Source organism: Pristis pectinata, chromosome 3, assembly GCF_009764475.1.
Source record: "Pristis pectinata isolate sPriPec2 chromosome 3, sPriPec2.1.pri, whole genome shotgun sequence".
NCBI lineage: Eukaryota > Metazoa > Chordata > Chondrichthyes > Rhinopristiformes > Pristidae > Pristis > Pristis pectinata.
In genome coordinates, this window is record NC_067407.1 from 101581332 (window position 1) to 101602228 (window position 20897).

The following is a 20897-nucleotide window of genomic DNA, read 5'->3' on the forward strand; positions in this document are numbered from 1 at the left end:
TAAATGAAAACATTCTCGAGATATTTATATATATATATATATATATATATATATATATAATATATATATATAATATATATATATAATATATATTGATCTTTGGATTAGTTTATATATTGCAGGGTTCCTGGAAGATTCCAATTGTAGAAGTCTATTCACTAATACTTCTGAAATAAATTAGTAATATAGGAATTGCTATTTGTTTAAAAAAGACCACAGTTCATCTCGTTCATCATCTGCTATTTAATGGAAGTTGTTGACTCAAAGTAGTAACTAAGCTTTATCACTTGTCTTCAGCAAACCCAGAAGCAGATGCCAGTGATGAACATCTTTAGGAAACACGTGCAAAATCATCTGAGCATGCTATAGTTACTACATTGTCATGCCTTTGAGTACTTGTATACTGTATCCTAAAATGTTATTTTCTGAAGGAAACTGCATTTGAACAATCAATTTTGACCAGTTAGAATGCCTCCTTAAAGAGTCTGCTCCATAGATTGATCAAATCAAAATGTTGTTGCTCCAATTCTATTGGACAAGGTAAAATAATGGGTTATGATCTCAGTTAAGTCCTTTCAGAATTTTGTAAACAGCATTCATATTATTTCCATGGGACAAATAGTTTCACTACACATTTTCTATTTTGATAGCTTTTTGCTCTTCAGTGTTTTTATGCTTTAAAGTAGTCCATGGTCCAATTGTCTTCTAATGTGTTGCTCTGTTCTTCAAAGAAACCCTATTAATTTATATTTCTTTTGCAGAAAAATTTTCCGATGTTGATCCATATGACATTATAGAGGCATTTAATGTGGTTTCCAAAGAGGTTTTTAGAAATATTATCATGAATGAATACTTAAGGTAAGCATTTTCTTTAAATTAGCTTCAGTTTTTGTTTGTTTTAGTTTATTGCATTTTGTTTGTTTTGATGCACAATTATATCCACAGAGTAGCAGTTACCTTGCGCGCAAGAGTCAATTCAAGTCTCCTGTATTTTTTCACAAAGAGAAATGACTATTTGCTCATTGAACATAGAACAGTACAGCACTGGACAGGCCATTGGGCCCACAATGTTGTGCCGATCTTGATGCCAATTTATACTAAATGTCGTCCTCCTCCTGTGCATCATCCATATTCCTCCATTCCTTTGATATTCATGTGTCTATCTAAAAGCCTCCACTCCACCAAACTGTCTGCTTCCACTACTACACCTGGTAACCTATTCTGGTACCTACCACTCTCTGCATAAAAAAAAACTTGCCACTCACATCACCTTTAAACTCCCCCAACCTTAAAAGCATGTTCTCTGGTGTTTGACATTTCTACCCTGGGAAAAAGATTCTCACTGTCTACGCTTTCTGTGCCTCTCGTAATTTTAAAAACCTATATCAGGTCTCCCCTCAGCCTCCGACACTCTAGGGAGAACAACCCAAGTTTGTCCAACCTTTCCTTATAGCTCATACCCTCCTAATCCAGGCAGCATCCTGGTAAACCTCTTCTGCACCCTTTCCACAGTCTCCACCTCCTATCTTTTATGGGGCGACCAAAACGGCACACTTGCAAAACTTGCAGAACACCATTGGTCACGGACTAGTGGTCAGAATCATCATTCTGAAGTATGACATATTGTAATGGTATGCCACATAAATGGTAATGTCTTGGAAATTTTTCCACAATTGGGATGATACAAACAGTATAATATTTAAAGGTGATATGTTGTCACTGAATTTTTATGACTCAGTTTGGAACTCCATTCATCAGCCTAAATGTCACTACCTCTGCTACCAGTGCATGCAGGCTATACTATGTACCATTTATAAAATGCACTGCTGTTACTTAGGCAGCTTAAATAACATTACCCAAGCCACTTAAAATGACAAGGAGATGAAAACAGTACCACCTGCAAGTTTCCCCAAAAAACACTCCACATCCAGAGTTGAAAGTATGTCCCCTTCCTTAATTATGTTTGCATCTAAATCATGGAGTTCCCTATACCTGGTGAACCATCTTCACCAGAAGGTTCAAGGTAATAGCTTGCTGCCATCAACCTTTCAAGGACAATTAGGAATGGCAACAATGCTGGCATTGCTAGAGACATTTACATCCAATAAAGATTAAAATACTTGATGGAAATACAGTTATGGAAATTGTATTATTCTAGCAATATATTAACAGGAGCCTTAATGTAAATAAAGTTTAAAATTGCTACATTTTTGACTCTAGATTTGCTTACTGAGAAATTAAGTTTTTCTTAAAATTAATGAAACATTAAACAATTTAATAGGGCATTAGTGAGTAAATAGATGAGGTTTGCAACTTCAAGTTCTCATGTGAGTTTCTATTTTTTCCTATTATCAGCAGCAAATACAATGAGCAGAGCAAGAGTTCTAACCCTATGGGTAATTTAAATAGAGGGTTTGATACAGAAGAACATACTTAACAAAAAAAACACAAATAAAAGAAAAAGAATGTCATCTGTATTTACTTATCCCAGGAAACAGTTTGTGTTGTGGTATGGTGACAATAATGTTGTCAGTGTGACATGGTAGCATTATATTTATTACTGAACAAGGAATCTCATGAAATAGAAAAATGAATTCAATAAAACTGAATCCAGAAAAATGATTATTAAAGTTGCTGGATATGTGTTTCTCAAATATGTTAAGTTGGAGTTGGAAGAAATTTGGTCCTGAAGAAATCTTAATCCAACGAGCTACCCAGTATAACTTTCCTGTGTGATTCGTCCAGTCAACTCCACTCCCACCTTCCCACCACCCCATCCTTCCCCAACGATCACCATCTGGTTGGGTGATGGAGCAATTGAATTATGTGGGTGCTGTTACTTAGTGGATATCTGTTGAAGAATCCTTCCTGCTCTTTGTGGCCTCTAAGGAGTGCTTTGAGGTGCAAGCTAAATAATCCACCTCTCCTCATTTGAATTGTCAGACTTGTTGAGGCCTGGGAGAGGTTGCTGACTGGAGCTAGATTAAAATTAAAATCACTGTTAAAATCTAGGTGCACAAATTCATTATAATATTTATATGATTTAACTTGTCCTTTGAGAGCCTTGGTTCCTCAAATTTTTAGCTTTGTAACCTTTCCCCTCAGCCAAACCCAGCCTTTCTTTAGGGTTAAAGATCCCTTCACGGTAACCTTAGAAAATTTGAAACCTTGGTTTTATTAATGATATGCTTTTAAAATCTCCAGATGTTTTGTATCTTCCTTTTCATTACAGATGTGATGGCAGAGACTTGAGATCCCTTAGGAACATTAATTGTGAAGTTGATCTGTATAAGCCTCTTCATGGATCTGCACTGTTTCAGAGAGGACAGACGCAGGTGTGAAATAAATAGTGTCCATCTTTTGGGAGATTTTGCGAACATGCTAAGTGTAGTAGATTTATTTTGCTGTTCATTTTTTTATTCAAAGTAATTCAATTTGTATTATCGAAAAATTTGATTTTTTTTTAAGCATTGAATTTCACTTGGCTCCACTACATTTGTTATTTTAAATTTTTAGTTAAGTATTTAATACTGAAAAAGGGAATGGATTATTGAGTAATGCATACAAAGGATTAACCCAATTTCTATGTTGGATCTATTCATTGTACATCATTACAAATCAAAAGTAAGTCAGAGCTGAGCTTTAAAATCAAGCATGAGCTTAGTAAATGGTGGAGGAAACGTAAAGTGCCAAACAGCTCCTGTGCTTGTTTTATTTTTTTTTAAACACAAGAGTCCCCACGTTATGGACATTGGGGTTAGGGAAATTCGCCCTTGTGGAATTCACAAATCACTACCCAAAAATAATTTGAGATACGGAATAAAATTCACTCTTGTGGAACTTTCTGTGCGAGTGGGAGGGATGGGGAAGTAAATAAATCAACACACAAATTTTGTAAACTTGCATTTCTTGACTCATGGGCAAATGACGTGGCTTCACATTATGGAAAATAGTGAAATGGTTCATTTTCTAGGAATGCAACCCCCCCCCCCCCCACCCCAATCGCGGAGGTCACCTATAATTCTAGCAAACATTTTGCTTAATGTAGATATGGGTGCACTCCACAAATAGTTTAATAGGAAAATTGATTATTTTGTTCATTGCAAGTGACATCATAACATTATTTTGAGTCTCTTAAAGATTTAATCAGTTCATCAAAATTGACCAAACAAGGGTTGAGCCCATCATTATTTCCGATTTTGGTGAGAATTGAAGAGCTGCTAAAATCAGTCTTAACTTTAAACTTCTGAGCATGGTCAGTCAGCCGGGGATGGTGCTGTGTTTAGCTATTCATCAGTCTGCTGGATATATGACTGTTGAGGAATGATAGTTTTAGATTTGGCCATGACACCTCATTTAATAGAATATCTGGGCTGTACTCCCAAAGCTTCCACTTTGTGAACTATCAGAAATCTGCCAGCACCTCTTGAACCTGTATCCCAGCAAGCATTTTATTCCCTCAGTGCAGCAAGTTAGAAAATTAGTGAAGACAATTGAATATAAAGCAATTGCAACAACATATAAAATACCTATGTTCCTAATACAAATTGCCACAAACATAATTTTCATTAAGTTTTCCTTTCTTTCTAGGTCTTGTGTACAGTAACCTTTGATTCTATAGAATCAAGTGTAAAAACTGATCTTATTACCACTCTTATAAGGTAAGTTATGAAAATGTCACTGTTTATTCCTTACCTAGATGCATTTCTGCACAGAATTTTTATTTTTTCATTTTCTGCCTACATCTATATGTGGTGTTCTCAAACTTGTTGACCTAACACTTTTTGTTGGCAATGCCTTGTACAAGTTTTATTTATTTATTCATTTTTTGTGGTCAACATATATTGCTTATCCTTGATTGCTTTTGAGAAGCTGATGGTGAATTAAATTTTTGAACCACTGTTGTCCTTCTGGTGAAGCTACAACCACAATACTGCTAAATAGAGAGATCTAGGATTTCCAGTAATAATGATGAAGGAATGACAACGTAGTCCCAACTTAGAATGGTTTATGAGTTCGAGAGCCTGCAGCTGTTGCATTCTTATGTGCCTGCTGCCCTTGTTCTTGATGGTTGAGATTGTAGGTTTGAGTTTTCAGAGTAGCCTTATCGAGTAATAACTGTATTTTGTAATTGGCACGCAGCCTCAATGCTTCACTGGTGGAGGGAATAAATGTTTAGGGTGGTGGATGAGGTGCCAGCCTAACAGCCTCCTTTGTCCTGAATGTTGATGAGCTGCTACAGTGTTGTTTGATCTGCATGCATCCAGGTAAATGGAGAGTATTCCATCACAGTCCTGAAATGTACCTTGTAATTTGTAAAAAGGCTTTAGAATAACGAGAGACAAGTCACTTGCCACGTGATACCCAGTTTCTGACCTACACAAGTAACCTCAGTATTTATGTGGCTAGTCTTGTTGAGTTTCTTTCTAACTCTGTGCTGTGCTGTACCGTGCTGTGGGCGGCACAGTAGCGTAGCGGTTAGCGCGACACTATTACAGCGCCAGCGATCGGGGTTCGATTCCCATTGCCATCTGTAAGGAGTTTGTACGTTATCCCGTGTCTGCGTGGGTTTCTGCCAGGTGCTCCGGTTTCCTCCCACATTCCAAAGACGTACGGGTAGGTTAACTTGGGGTTTAAAATGGGCAGCGCGGACTCGTTGGGCCGGAAGGGCCTGTTACCATGCTGTAAATAAAATTTTTTAAAAAAATTTTTAAAAAAAAATTCTGGTCAGTGGTCTTCACTTGAGACTAATACTTGTTAATCAACAAAACCTTAGTCTGAATTGGAGCTTTTTGAGGCAGAAGGGTTTTAGATTGTAGAATACCATGGGAGAAATCGCAGTGGAAGGAGAATACTTAACTTTTAAATTAGATATTGGAGCTGAAAAAAAATGTTATGTTTAGCTTTTCAGCCAAATTCAAAGTTAAAACTAAGCTGATTAAAATGAGATGATGTTTGCAGCTTCAGACTAATAAACAATGAAATTAAGACTGGTGTGAGGAGGTAGTTCTTACAAACGACAATAACAGCATGCTATTTAGAGGATCTAATGTAGAAAAAAAGTTGTTTCAAGCGTGTAGGTAAAAAAATAAATCTTCAGTGAAGAACAGATTAGAATGGGTGAACAAATATTTGTTCAAAATATTTGTTGAAAGGCTTATGGAGGAGAGGAAGGTGTAGAGGCACAGAGTTTCAGAAAGATCATTGATAAAAAAAGATGATAAGATGGCTGAGGGAAGGCTGCCAGTGATATGATGAGAAAGGCAAAGAAGACCATGGTCAGAAGAAGAAACTGGAGAAGGGGGAGCTCGAAGGCTGGAAGGTTCCATTGCAAGGGATAGGAGATGATATGAAATGATTTAAATACAAGGATAAGAATTTTAAATATGAGGCAGAGGATCTGAACCCAGTGTAGGAAAGCAAGATTTGTTGTTGGATTGGGTAGTGGAGTTTTGGTTAAGTGGAAGCTTATTGAGATTGAAGATTAGGACAATGTACAGAAACTCAGGAGGTTTTACAGCATCTGGAGAGAGAAAGAGAGCTAATATTTCAGGTTGATGACCTTTCATCAGAACTGAGAAAAGTTAGAAATCAAACATGTTTTAATTTGGAGGGAAGGGGGAGCACTGGAGAGGGCGATGGGTATGTCTGTAATGTCTGGTGCAGACCAAAAGAAACTGTGATACATGTAATAATGGCATCAACTGAGGGAGTGTGATGGTTTGCTAATCATAGCTGAGCTGTCTGAAGAAAGTAGAAATAGAAGGAAATTCTGTGGAAACACTATGGATGCTGCAAATGTGAAATACAGAATGCTGGAAACACTCAGCATCTGTATAGAGGGAAATTTGGAGTTATGGATACATGTTTCAACAACAGATGGGCAAGGCAGTGCTGAGGTAGACAGCATCGTAAAAAGAGAGAAAGATTCTGCTCTAATATCTGGGACTAGAAGCTCAACTCTGGATCGCAAAGGACAATAGAACAAACAATCTGGTTCTGTCTGAGATAATGGCTTGTGAGGGGAAATTGAATCACTGGTGTGGTAGTTTGTGGCAGAGGCTGAAGATGATTTTAGTTACTCAAAGCTCAATAAAGAATGGATATTGTACAAGTTTTGTGTCAGCACAGATAATGGATAGACAGAAGATGATGATGTAAGATGTAGAAATGGATATTGTCAACATCTGATTCCACTGGTGAGGATGATGTCACCAAGGTTAACATAAATGCTGAAGAACCGATCATTGGGGAGACTATAAAGATAACAGGAAGGGAAGACAAACTATTGGTGGGCGTGATCAGTTGTTAAGAGTGCAACGATGTGAGAACATGCCAACTGAACTGAACAGCAAAGAGAGGTTGTTGGACAAGAACAGTGTGGTCATCCATTTCAAAGGATAAAAATATCCAGCTGTGTGTGGACAGATTGTGACCCGTGCTGACAAATCTTACAGGATGCAATAGAGCCATGATTGTGTTTTGCGGTGCTGCGGCAGAGACGAGAGCAAGATTGAAGGACTTAAACAATTTTGGGTTCAAATGTATGTGTGTTGTAAGTGTGAATCCACTTACAAGGACCTTGGAAAGGAGGGGGCTTGGAAATATATTAGTGGTGTGCTGGAATCAAGAATAAAATGAGTTTTTTTTTAATGGCCTAATGGATTTTAAAATCTCTGAAAGGGTTGATAAATTTAATCCAGGACAATAGTGCAAACTCAGAAAATTAACTTAAGAACTAAAACATTAAATTAGTTAGTAAATAGGCAAATGATGTTTTTGAACAGTAGTTTTCAATAATGGTATGATTGTCCAAGAGATAAGAAAACCTATTTAAGGGGAGAGATTGGCTTCAGGGAAGGGATAACAACGTCAAGATTTACAAAACAAAAGGGCTTGTTGAACTCTCTGGCATTTTCCCATTCATTAAGTTTGTTGATTCTGTTTCTGTGCTGATGCTTAGAAAATTTATTGACATCGATCATAGTAAGGGTTTTTAAAGAATATGCCGAGATTTTAGATGCTGAGTTATGGATCCCAGGCACAAACCAATGGAGTAGATATATATACTGTAGGTTTATTGTGAACTGAAGAGTCTTGGCTCTCATTCAGAATAGAATACTTGCCTAATATAGTGAAAGCTTTTGCAACATTCTCTTTACTATGACAAAAAGCTGTATTCAGTCCACATTAATATTTGTCTGCTATTAATTATTTCCAAATGTTATTATTTTAATATTTTATTGATTTAACATATTCTAAAACTACTGTTACAATTTTTACTTTTATACAGTGGGGTGAAAGAGAAAAATTTCATGCTGCACTATGAGGTAATACAACATTTCTCTGTTTCACATTTTTGGCATTAAACATGTATGAGTTTAAACTTTTACGTAGAATAAACAGATACATTTTTATTGAATGAGGTGCAATATTTGTAACTTGTATCATAATTATAGATTTATATATTGTTTCCTGCCAATAACAGATTCCCTGTGCAAAAGCACATTTGCCATTAGAAATGTTTGCAAAGGAAAATAGTACTCAAAACTTTTTCCTATTAGGGTTGACTAGATTTTTAAATGGAGATGCATGCATCATCGGCTGTCACTGAAGAATAAGAAAACGTGGATGATGCACACCTAATATTTGCTTGCTTTAACTGAAATCCAATATTGTACATAAATTGAAAGCTACTGAGTGACTGTGTATATACCATTCTGTGCCCAGTTTCTGTAATAAACTTTCCCTGTTCATAATTCCTGTACGTTATTTTTAAAAATCATATTAATTACAAATGTTTATAAAGGAAAACTAATTAAGTCAGAATTCCAAGTTCTTGTGAATTATTTGCCCTGTAGTTACTCAGCCTATGTTTCTTCCAAGTAAACCTTTGTTACTTGCCAATTTTTACCCATGACTCTGATAAAACTCAATTAAAGATCCTGAGTTCTAGCCCTAATTCGCAGAATTAAATGCACATTCCATGTTGGCTGCATTGTCAAAGACCCATCTTTTGAAGAAGGCAGTAACAGAAGCCACCACAACCCCTTGAATATAAAAGATAATGTGCTTGGATGCCCCCAGTAAATATCCCTCAAATAACTTCATTAAAATAGATAATCTGAGCTATTCAATCAGAAAATACTATGTTTAAGGAAATGTGAAGGGGTAGAGAAGTATAACTTAGTTACGATTGTGGTTTCTTCATACTGCAGAAATTTTAATCAATAAATGTTAAATGGTCATCTATGCTCAACTATAAATCCTGTGACCTTTTAACATTGTGATTTATGATTTTTTTAAAATACTTTTGAAATCCTAATTCATCTATTTCACAAACTGAAGAAGATTTTTTAAAAAATCAGACTATTAAGTACTGAATAATGTTCTCCTTACATAGAAAAATAAGCAGAGCCTGACAAGTTTTTAAGGTGTTAATATTGGAATGAGCAAAAGCCATTGCACCCTTTGGGTGAGGCTGTCATCCAGCCCCCTGATTTAGGGGACAAATTGAGTGTTTTTGTGCTCCAGTAAGAATGTAAGAACTTAAGATGAATACTTTATTTTGCAATGAATATATGACATAGAGTCATGAAGCAATACAGGACAGATACAATCCCTTCTGCCCAACCACTCAACAAACTTGCTGATCAAGCCTTGTATATTCACATCCAAATCATTGATGTAACTAACGACTAACAAGTGTCCCAACACAGACCCTTGTGAAGTGTCCCAACACCGACCTTGTGGCACACCACTAGTCACTGGCCTCCATTCTGACAAAAAAAACCTTCGAACAGCCCACTCTGCTTCCTGCCTCTGAGCTCTCCCTGGATCCTATGGGACCTAACTTACCATGAGGGACCTCGTCGAAGGCCTTGCTAAAGTCCAAATAGACGATATCTGCTGCCCTACCCTCGTCTACCTTCATAAATATTTACTATGATGTAGAAAGAGGAACATTGGTGTGCCATTTGTTTATGCACCATTCAGTGAGACTATGAAATATTTTCTCACTCAAATCAACCTTCCAGCTCTACAGCCACGTGCCTCAATTTCATTTAGAACATAGAATGTAGAACAGTACAGCATAGGAACAGGCCCTTTGGCCCACCATGTACAAATGTACAAATCGGCTAGTGCAGTTCCAGATTTTGTTAAAATCTTGCATCATGAAGTATTCTGCATGGGTCAATTGACATTTGCCTTAGTAGATAAAATGAAAACAGAAAATGCTGGAAGTACTCTAAGATAGGTAACATATGTGGAAAGAGATTATTGACTTTTCTAATACTACCTGGCCTGCTGAGTTACAACAGTTATTTCAGTTCTCCAGCATTTTGTGTTTCGATTGCTAATAGTCAACTCATTAAAGCATAAACATGTTAAGTTGAGAATATTACCAAATTTGGTGCTTTGCAGTTGCAATTTGGGCAGAAATAAAATTGTTGATTACCTTCAATTTTTAAATTATGTGCTTGAACCAAAAAGAATTTGAAAGTGATGAAGATTTCTTGAAGTTCATAGCTAATATTTGTTTCTTCTTGAAGTTTATTCCATGCTTGCCATATTTCTAATGACATTATTTTTTTTCAGTTTCCACCATATGCAACTAATGAAATTGGAAGATTAATTGGTCAGAATAGGAGAGAGCTGGGCCATGGTAAGGTGGATGAACCATTTGGTCCAATTCTCAGTTTAATTTGCAGAAATACTAATTACAACTATTATGACATTATTAAAATGTTTTCAATTTAGGTGCTCTTGCTGAAAAAGCATTGAAACCTGTGATTCCTAAGGAATTTCCATTTACAATAAGAGTAACGTCAGAAGTACTAGAATCCAATGGTAAGCAGTTAAATGGATTGTCCACAGATCTGTTCTGTAGCGCATTAAGAGATTTAAATGAAAGGCGTTAATGGACCTGAAGTAACAAATGCTCAAAGCCTTTTATTTGCATGAAAGTAGTTAAAGCTGTAAATAAGTGCAAGATGTGAGATGTTATTCTGCACTTAGTATGAGCATACAGATTTTTAAAATATCTGAAGGTGCTGATGACAGCAAGGTGAGACAAATGGAGCATCTGAGAGCTGAATAAATAGGACAACCAACTGAATGCTCCCTAATAAATTAGATCATGGAATTGTATGCACTGAAGTTACTGTAAATTGACTGAATTCAATGCTAAATCAGGTATATATAAATAAAAAAAATAAAATTTAGATTAAGGGTAGGACATGAGAGACATTTGAAACTTAAACTTAAAATTCTATATTTTCAAACAATCCAAGCTTTCTTCAACTGACTATTTTATTTGATTGCCATGTCATTATTCTGTCATTAGAAAGGTAGTTGGACAGGAATGGGTAAGTCATGACTCTCTGTGATGACTTTTAGTAGTAGGAACAGGGATAGGCCATTCAGAATCTTGAGCCTGTTCCACTACTCAGTAGGATCATGGCAGGCCTTCCAGCCAGGGGACTTGTCACACTTTAGCCCCATTAGTTTGCCTAAAACTAATAATTTGATGTTAGCAATAGTATTTAATTCCTCCCCAGTGTTATTCAGTATTAATTTTATTTGTATCTATTGTGTAAATACAGCAACTTCATGCTATTTCATCTGTTTCCATGCTGAGCTGGGCAACCAGATGGCTTTTTAACAAGGCTATAAATAAACCATTAATTTAGCTAAACGTAACCAAGGGTTGCCAAGATGCAAGGTCTCAACCCAAAATGTCAATCATCCCTCTGCCTCTGCTGTCTGACTCACTGAGTTCCTCCAGTGGTTTGGTTTTTGCTCCAGTGTACAGCATCAGCAGTCTCTTGTCTTTTTCTTTTCTATGCCTGAAGTGGCTGTACCATTAACTTATAAATAATGATGTTTGCCATTACCCTTAACCATTGCCCTTCTGTTGATGTGTCTGAATAGGTTTTCTCTCTGAAGTTATAATTGAACCTTCACATTGGGTGAGAATGGAATAAAAGTGATAATAGCAGTATCTGGATTCTGAAATGCTAGGCACAGGACAGATAACTGGAATCTATCATTTGCTTTTATGCTCTTTTCAAACTTTAATGCTGCATTTCTAATTTTAGCTACAAACATTGTGTTATTGACAGACAAACTCCATGGCTACTTTTAGAATATCTTTCTAGATCTGAGACTGTTAGTTTTGAGTCCATGAAGTGGTCTGTGATAAACTGATAATGTTTACACAGTGATTTTTAACAGATCTTAAAGGGGTTTGAGTTCTATTTGTCTGTTCCCATTTATATTCTTTTTTTGTTCACGTTTAATTATAGGTTCATCGTCCATGGCATCGGTATGTGGAGGAAGTATGGCCTTAATGGATGCAGGTAAATTCTGAATAGCTTCAAATTCATTTCAAGTTGGACAATTTCCTTTCTGTGGTGCCTTTTTATATTTTGAGAAGTTCCACCACAACAATTACTTTTAAGAAAAGGCCATGTAAATCTTTAGTAAATGATGTTGCATATTACCAAAGGTTAGTGACTCTAAGCAGGTACTTTGCACCAGAGAAAAGTTTACTGTCTAGTTTAGTTCTGTTTTATTTATTCATACAGGTGTTCCAATATCAGCTCCTGTGGCTGGTGTAGCTGTTGGCCTCGTCACAAAGACAAATCCAGAGAACCCTGCCAGTATTGAGGATTACCGTCTCTTGACTGATATTTTGGTTGGTTCTCAAAGAACTATGGCAGTATTACATGTGTACACATGCTTTATATTTACTTGTATGTAAGCTCATTTTGGATAATTTAACATTACTTTTGTAGGGTATTGAAGATTATAATGGAGATATGGACTTTAAGATGGCAGGTACAAGCAAAGGAATTACAGCTTTACAGGTAAATGTCATGTTTGTTCCATCAATGTCCTGTGAGCAATATACCTATCGACTCACTGTGGATGGAATGGAATTTTGTATTTGTGTCCATCTTTTAACAGAACTCTTCTGATAAATCTCTTAAAAGGCCAGTGCCTTTTATTAAAGTTATCAGAAGAGTTCTGTTGAAAGGTCATTGACCTGGCAGGTTAACTTCATTTCTGTCTCCGGAGATGCTACTTTGCCAGCTATTTTCAACATTTTCTGATTTTATTTTCATAAATTTCATCCTATGTTACCATTCCTCAGTTATTTAGAACTGAAGAGATGCATAATTTCTAAATAATTGTTTACAGCAATTTGAAAGCCATCCTGCTTACAAAACTGTAAGTCGAGGCAAGCACAGATGTGATATCTAGTTATCATAAAAGTATCCATTTCCTCAAAGATGAATGCTCATCAAGATCCTCAGCACTATTAATGCACTTTTAAAAGTAAAACTTCATGCTATTATAACAGAACAATATAAAAAAAAGACATTTTGATCATTAATGTTTGTACCATTTAAGAGTTATTCCACTGTTCCATCCATAGCCCTGAATGTTTCTGATATTTATTATTCCCTTAAGAATGTTACTTGTCTCAAGTAAACATTTAGCAAAGAAATGTATCCATATTGTAGAAAATCCACATTCAGTTGTTTACCCTGTCACTATCCAGAAGATATAACTCTATTCACTCTGTCAATGTCCTCCATAATCTTGAGAAAAAAATCTATTAAAATCTCATAACTTTTGCTCCTTTAGAAGTAATCCCAAGATTTCAGACCTCTGCACATAACTATAGTTTCTCATTATAATCTTTATTAAATTTCACTTTGCACTTTGTGTAGCTTTAAGTTCCTTCTGTAATAAGGTGCTCAAAACTATACATGATGCTTTAATTGTAGACTGACAAACACTTGCAGAAAATTTTCCCAACATTGTGTTTCAAATTCCTATTTATAATGAAATAAGCCATAAAAAAAAACGCAAAAGCTTTTGATGTTTAAATATATCTGCACTCCAGGAACCTGTTGAAAGTTGATTAGATTAATTGGATTTTAGTTTGAAATCTGGTAGGTTTTTTCTAAATGATTCAATCTAATACCTTACTGGTAAGGATGTTGTTATACTTCCCCTCCAAAGATAAACATAATTCTATCAGCAATAGGCTGAAATGATACATGGACCTAATAACACTTGTTAAGTGTTGGACAGAGAATATGCAGATTAATAGCTATCAATTAATAATACAAAAAAACACCTGCTGCCTACATTTGATGTTGCCTTCACTTCCAATTTTTTCTCATTCCTTCTTCGCTAAGTTGCGCAATGATTGCTATTTCAACATGTTTTCACCAAAAATTTATTTGCTTTATAAAATGCATAACCTAACACTTTCATATTATGATGCATCTAGTAAGAAAAGAAAGAACTTCTATTTATATAGCACAAATTTCAGCACATTCTGAAGTGCTTATAGTCAAGATGGTTCAAAAATGGAGTTACTTCTATAATGCAGGAAATCTCAGCAGCCAATTTGTTCACAGCAAGTTCCCACAGACAAATGAAATATCAATTAGACCACCAGTTTTAATGTTGTTTTAGAGGGATAAGTCTTGGCTGTTACCAAAACTATTTTCCTTGCTATAAGTAGTGCTAAACATTTTTTTTACTCCTACCTGAGGAGAAGTGGATAACAGCTTAACATCTTATCTGACACCTTCTGACTTTGAAGCAAGAGTCCCCATACTACCATTAACCTGTCTGTTGTGTTGAAATGTTTTTTCATTTCTATTAGCATTGACACATATTAACAACTCTTCAATTACAATACTAAAAGCTTCTGTAATCCAAGCAGCATTGACTGTAAATGGATCAGATTGGAGTCAAAATGAAAAATATAGTGATCACTGTTTATTGACTCATCTGGTCATAGGAAAGTAGTTGTTAACTTTCTGATATCTAATGTGTGGAACTGAACTGGTTCCCTATATTCTATGCATTATCTGCATTGGAACATTTGCACATGCTCAGCCAAATGTGAAAGTCCACCATGACTTGGAGTTCTAATGCCAAAGCACCTGTCTTCAGGCTCTGCCACAGGCATGATGGAGAGACGGGCTGGATGTATTTCTCAGCCAGCCCCTCGACTTTACACCAGGTGTGGATTTATTTTGCAACATATTTCAGATAATTAAACTCCACTCACAGGAAAACGTAATATTCTTAAAGTAGAAAAACAAATCTGTCAAATAATATGTGCTGATAAGAAATGTTCTTGTCCTATTGATGTATGTCATCTTAAATGTTCTAGTGAAAGAACTTACTTTGTTTCCTTAGGCAGACATTAAACTAGCAGGATTGCCATTGAAAATTATAATGGAAACTGTACAACAAGCTTCAGGTAAATTGAGTATCATTATAACCCCAATTTTAACTCCAGTTGCTTTATAACGCCAATTTTAATTGTAATGTGCATTATTCCAATCTTTTTTAAAACAAGTTGCCAAGAGGGAGATCTTGAGCATTATGAATAAAGTGATTGCTAAACCCAGAGTGAAGAGGAAAGAAAACGGGCCTGTGCTGGGTAAGATTCATACTATCATTTTCTGTACTTCACAATTATGCTTAAACACAATTAATTGACCAATAATATTAGGAAATAATTTGCCTCTGATTTATAATATCACTTTGTGTTCCAAAATGATACCATGTTGTAACTAAAATAAAAATATAACTTGGATGATCCTCGGCATGTGATGCTTTGAGGAATGCCTCCATGTTCATACATCAGTTCCATCCATAGTCAAAGACATCAGTCACAAAGGTAAGATAGAAGATTTTTTTCTACAATTATGAATTTAACATTAATTGCTGATAAACATTATAAGTAACATCGCAAATTAGATGTTACATAAAATTAGATCGAAATCTGTTGAAACTTGTCAGTGTTGCCACATTGCAGTTCTGTTCTGACACCCGCAGCTAGTTTTCTTGTTTTGTGTAAGGAACACTTCATCATTTCCGCATATTTGATTGCAAGTACAATATAGAATCTACCTTTAGCCATCTGCAACAGATCCAAGTTACTAAACAAAGAAGAAAGGTGAGAAAAATGATTAGAGAAAACCAAAACAAAATCCAAATCTCTTATTAGTATCGGACTTTCCAAATGCAATTATTTACTTGATCCCTCCAAAACTGTTGCTGATTAACCTAACTGCTAAGCTTCTGTTTTAGTTACAACATACAAACCATAAATTTCCTCTCAGTTGATTTTTTTTTGTCTTTTAATTTGGGTGTCCAAATCAGGAAAAAACAAAATCTGAAAATCAGCGTTTATTTACTTATTTTTCAGAAACTGTGCAAGTGCCATTATCAAAAAGAGCCAGATTTATTGGTCCAGGTGGTTACAACCTTAGAAAACTTCAGGCTGAAACTGGTAAGCAAAGTATTATTGAAATAAGAATATCGTTTTGTTTCTTGACATAATGTCTCAAAGCAATATGCACATGATAGAGTAGTCATACAGCATGGAAACAGGCCCTTTATCCGAACTCTTCCATGCCGGTTGTGTTGCCCAGCAAGCTTGTCCCATCTGCCCGAGTTTGGTCCATAGCCCTCTAAACCTCTCCTATCCATGTACTTGTCTAGGTGGCTTTTAAATGTAGCTAATGTGCCCACCTCAACCACTATTTCTGGCAACTCATTCCAATGTATGAATTAGTTGAATAACTAATAGATGAAAAAGATCTAGATGAACACCAAACCAAGGGGACAAAATATTGGCCGAATATTGCTTTTGAGAAGGCATTTGAAGTGGACCATAGTATTGAGGAAATGAGATTTAGGGACTGAGAATTGCCAGGACAGTAGGTGGAATGAGTAATAATGCATGGGAAACAAGAGTGTGTTTATGTAAGGATGCCAGATGTTTGCAATTAGTTTCTGACCTACAATGGAGTGAGTCCATGGAAGAATTTTAAAGTGAAGGCTTTGGATAACCAGTTGGAAGTCCACATTCATCTGAACACCCGGTTTTTGCAAAGTATTATTCATATTGGACAATAGCCAAAGAAAGCAGTAAGTTTCTGGCTGATACCATGATTACTGTTTTCATCTGAGGTTTAGCAGAAGGATATCAGCTATTATGTTGAGACAGATAATTGGACAAATTGGATTTGATTGCAGAAGTGAAAGGAGGTGGTAGCTAGTTGGAGATGAATATTGGCAGCATTAACAATGAAAGCTGACTGCACATTCACACACACTATCACCAAAGTGCAATGAATGGGTGAGGGGAAAAAGAGCTTAAAGATAGATCCTGGGGGATTTGCCTTCAATCACCAGCATCACTTCCAATTGGCTGAACAAAAGATCAGGGGTTTTATGGTTGCATATATATGGACTGTCATTGGTTTATCAATCATGGATGGGACTCCTTGCAATTTTTTAAATGAAACTGGAAGTTATTTGTTTCTCTGAAAGAAAAGTTCCACATGGGCTAATGATCATAGTCTTTGTTACTCAGCAATTCCACGTTAATCAACATGAAAAATTCAACGCTTAAATATCTGGGTGGCATTACTTTTTCAGTATTTTTCTTAATCTTTTCTTCTTTCCAAGGAGTTACAATATCTCAGATTGATGAAGAAACATTTTCAGTGTTTGCACCAACTCCCAATGCTATGCATGAAGCTAGTGAATTCATAAGTGAACTCTGCAAAGATGATGTAAGTATAAACATCAGTCTGTGCATTAGACTGTTTGTTTGTACACTTCATTCTGTATTAAAATAAATATTTTTTTGTTGACTTATTTCACAGCAAGAACAGCAACTTGAGTTTGGAGCAGTTTACACTGCCACCATAACTGAAATACGGTAAATCTACATTGCAGACATCTTATTGTATACTACATAAGTAGAGGTTATAACTTGGTGAACACTAACTGTACTTTGTTTCAAATGATGTTAACAGAAAGAATATCTAGTTGGTAATATCAAGTGATATAAGTTTTTAAGATTTTTTTTAAGGTTTTATTTACAGCGTGGTAACAGGCCCTCCCTGCCCAATGAGTCCACGCCACCCATTTTAGACCCAAATTAACCTACCTGTACATCTTTGGAATGTTTTAGATGGATGATTATTGATGCCGTAAATCATGGTTATTTTGTATGGAATTTTTTTTTACACAAATATTTTCAAGCTCTGATGCAGACTGTGATCTGTTATTTGCAGGGCCTCTAGCATGATTGTCTTTATGTCCTGAAATGCTACTGTAGATGCAGATGTGGATCTCATCCGCTGCTCATAGTACAGCATAAGCAAACTTGATGGGAAACATAGTATTGTGGTATTGAGAGAAATAACATTCAATAGTCTGGAAAAATCTGTTGGTGTCCAGCACCACCAATATCCTGAGTGTACTGGATGATCAGAATTTTACCGAAAGCAGTTCAAATTGTTCAATCCTTCCACTGCAAGAGCGATGTTAATTATGGTTAAGCCAGATCCAAAATTAAACTCTATCTGCGCAATCTAATTGCACCCTCAGAAGACTACTCCAGTTTCCATTTCTTCTCGAGTAATAGTTTGCTTTAATGAGATTGCTAGTTCATCGTCAAATTGCTGAAAATTTGCCTTGCAAGTCCGTACTGACCAAATTCTCCTTTGAATCTGCTCAAATTATTTTCATCTGAGTAATAATTCGTTAAGTAATAATTCTTGATGTAGCAGTTTACAATTGATATAATTTTTATTTGTATAGGGATATTGGAGTAATGGTGAAGTTATATCCCAATATGACTCCAGTTTTATTGCATAATTCACAACTTGACCTCAGAAAGGTAAGAAGGTTGCCTCTAAATACAATAAATTTAATAGAATTTTATAAAGTGGAGCTTACACACGGCCTCAAAATTTATGAACTGTTATATATTTAATGAACTTGTCGTAACGTGTCAAAAGTGATAAAGGCTCTACAAAGTGAAAACATGTTTTTTATTTTCTAGATAAAACATCCCAGCGCAATTGGCCTGGAAGTTGGACAACAGATTCAGGTAATTTTGTTTTGTTCGGTAGAAGCTTCTCCTTGAGACCTTAGTTCCGTTTGGAACAATTGATAGATAATTTGTTACAGATTGTTCTTGCTTACCATGCCTTTGTAATCCAGACTTTCCATACTATGCATTAAGTTTTAAAGTGCTTTATCACATGGTTGATTTTTTCTCGATGTATTGAAGATGAGGAATTCTGTGTAACATTGAAATCAAATGATGTTGGAGGCTGGTGGGAAAATTGGATCTCAGGATCAAAATGGATGTTGGGAGAGTTGCAGAAAGTGGGAATGCAGAAACATTGGATATCATTAATCGACTTCCAAACCTTCACAGGGATGATGTTGCTACTAATGCAACATTTTTCAGAAGGAGGCGACAGATGAACAAATAAAACAAATATTTCGGGCACATCCAAAAATTGAGTAGGTATGACTGGGGTCAAACAACTTTTTATGTGGGATAGTCTTGCATCAAAAGCTTGCACAAGACCCAGAATAGTAAATAGGAAAATATTACCAAAACCTGTGCACTCAGGTTTAGGATAAATAACTGGTAACATTTCACCACCTTTGCATTGTACAGTAGGAAAGACTAATGATCCTAACAACAGGATTGGTCTTGCATTATAGGAATACATGTCGTTTAGTGTGGTAAGGTCTCACAAGAAAAGTAAGTGCCAGAGCAAATGGTGGTATGTTAGAAAAGCTCCCAGGTGTCACTGTGAGCCTGATTGGCATATTCTTGACAAAGCATCATAAGTTCTGATACCTTTATAACTCACAACACCCTATTGGATGAGAGACCAGATGATTAGAACAGCACTCTACTACAGGCACCCTACAACAGTTTTACTGGGTGGAATAAAGTCCACCACATTTTTTTAAGAAAAGCCCAAGTAAATAATCTTTGGATAAAACAAATAATAATAAAAAATTAATCACCACCCCACAAGAAAATCAGTGACTTTTTGGAGGTGAAGAAAAAGCAACCCCAAATCTGCTCAGACTGTTATCACTGACTTAATCATAGCCAAGGTACAACACTTTAGATAAGGATCAAGATAACCATAAAGTTACAACTAAATCTGCAAAATTCTGTGAAATTGAATTATTATCTGTATACGTTATGAATGTTCAGAAGTATAAAATCTAAGTTAAAATTAATACATTGAAGTGAGTGGAAAAGTTAATGGAGTAAAATATTTCCTTTTCAAAACAGGTGAAATATTTTGGTCGTGACCCAACAGATGGAAGGATGAGACTTTCCCGCAAAGTACTACAATCTCCGGTTACAACAGTAGTTAAAAACCTGAGTGACAGAAGTAGCATTGTAATAGGGGCAAGAGATTCTGCATCCAGCACTTCATCATAACCATGTTCAAATTGTCTAAGCTAATCATAGAAACTTAAATCATCAAACAAACAATTCTTCAGTCTGATCAGGCATTTTTTAAAAACAAAAACGCTAAGAATAATTGTTTTATATATTTTTTTTCTATATATATTAGTGCTACATTTATTTACACATTTCTTTAAATGATATTGTTCTTGAGATATTGTAGGTGTCATGTTTTTGTGTAACAAAATACTGATATGGGAAAGATTGAGCTGCTTGTTGCCAAAATACCAAGAAAATAAATAGATTAAGATGAACCAAAAACATCTTAAATATCTATATTGTATCATTTATATTCTATTTAAATTTTGCTGCTGCTTGTGCTGGATATCTTGGAGGAACTCAGCAGGCCAGGCAGCATCCATGGAGAAAAGCAGGCAGTCAATGTTTCGGGTCAGGACCCTTCTTCAGGTCTGAAGATAGGAAAAGGGGAAGCCCAGTATATAGAAAGGAAAAGCAGAGCAGTGATAGGTGGACAAAAGAGGGGTGGGCATAAGATGGTGAGAGGTAGATGCAGATAAGAGATGGTGATAGATGGGGGAGGGGA

The 20897-nt window shown here is 35.8% G+C and overlaps 1 protein-coding gene across 1 annotated transcript in view; it reads left to right on the top strand.

Moving 5' to 3' along the window:
• LOC127567869 (polyribonucleotide nucleotidyltransferase 1, mitochondrial) overlaps positions 1-20629 on the top strand; it is a 44574-nt gene extending 23945 nt beyond the window's left edge. The window contains exons 12-28 of the mRNA XM_052011021.1: positions 762-858; positions 3233-3335; positions 4591-4661; positions 8294-8330; positions 10600-10666; positions 10762-10851; positions 12309-12362; positions 12591-12700; positions 12801-12872; positions 15235-15298; positions 15398-15481; positions 16253-16336; positions 17521-17627; positions 17721-17776; positions 18664-18742; positions 18908-18955; positions 20174-20629. Coding sequence (XP_051866981.1) covers positions 762-858; positions 3233-3335; positions 4591-4661; positions 8294-8330; positions 10600-10666; positions 10762-10851; positions 12309-12362; positions 12591-12700; positions 12801-12872; positions 15235-15298; positions 15398-15481; positions 16253-16336; positions 17521-17627; positions 17721-17776; positions 18664-18742; positions 18908-18955; positions 20174-20326 — 1376 coding nt within the window. The 3' untranslated portion in view covers positions 20327-20629. The remainder of the gene's footprint in view (positions 1-761; positions 859-3232; positions 3336-4590; positions 4662-8293; positions 8331-10599; positions 10667-10761; positions 10852-12308; positions 12363-12590; positions 12701-12800; positions 12873-15234; positions 15299-15397; positions 15482-16252; positions 16337-17520; positions 17628-17720; positions 17777-18663; positions 18743-18907; positions 18956-20173) is intronic.
• The last annotated feature ends 268 nt before the right edge of the window (positions 20630-20897 follow it).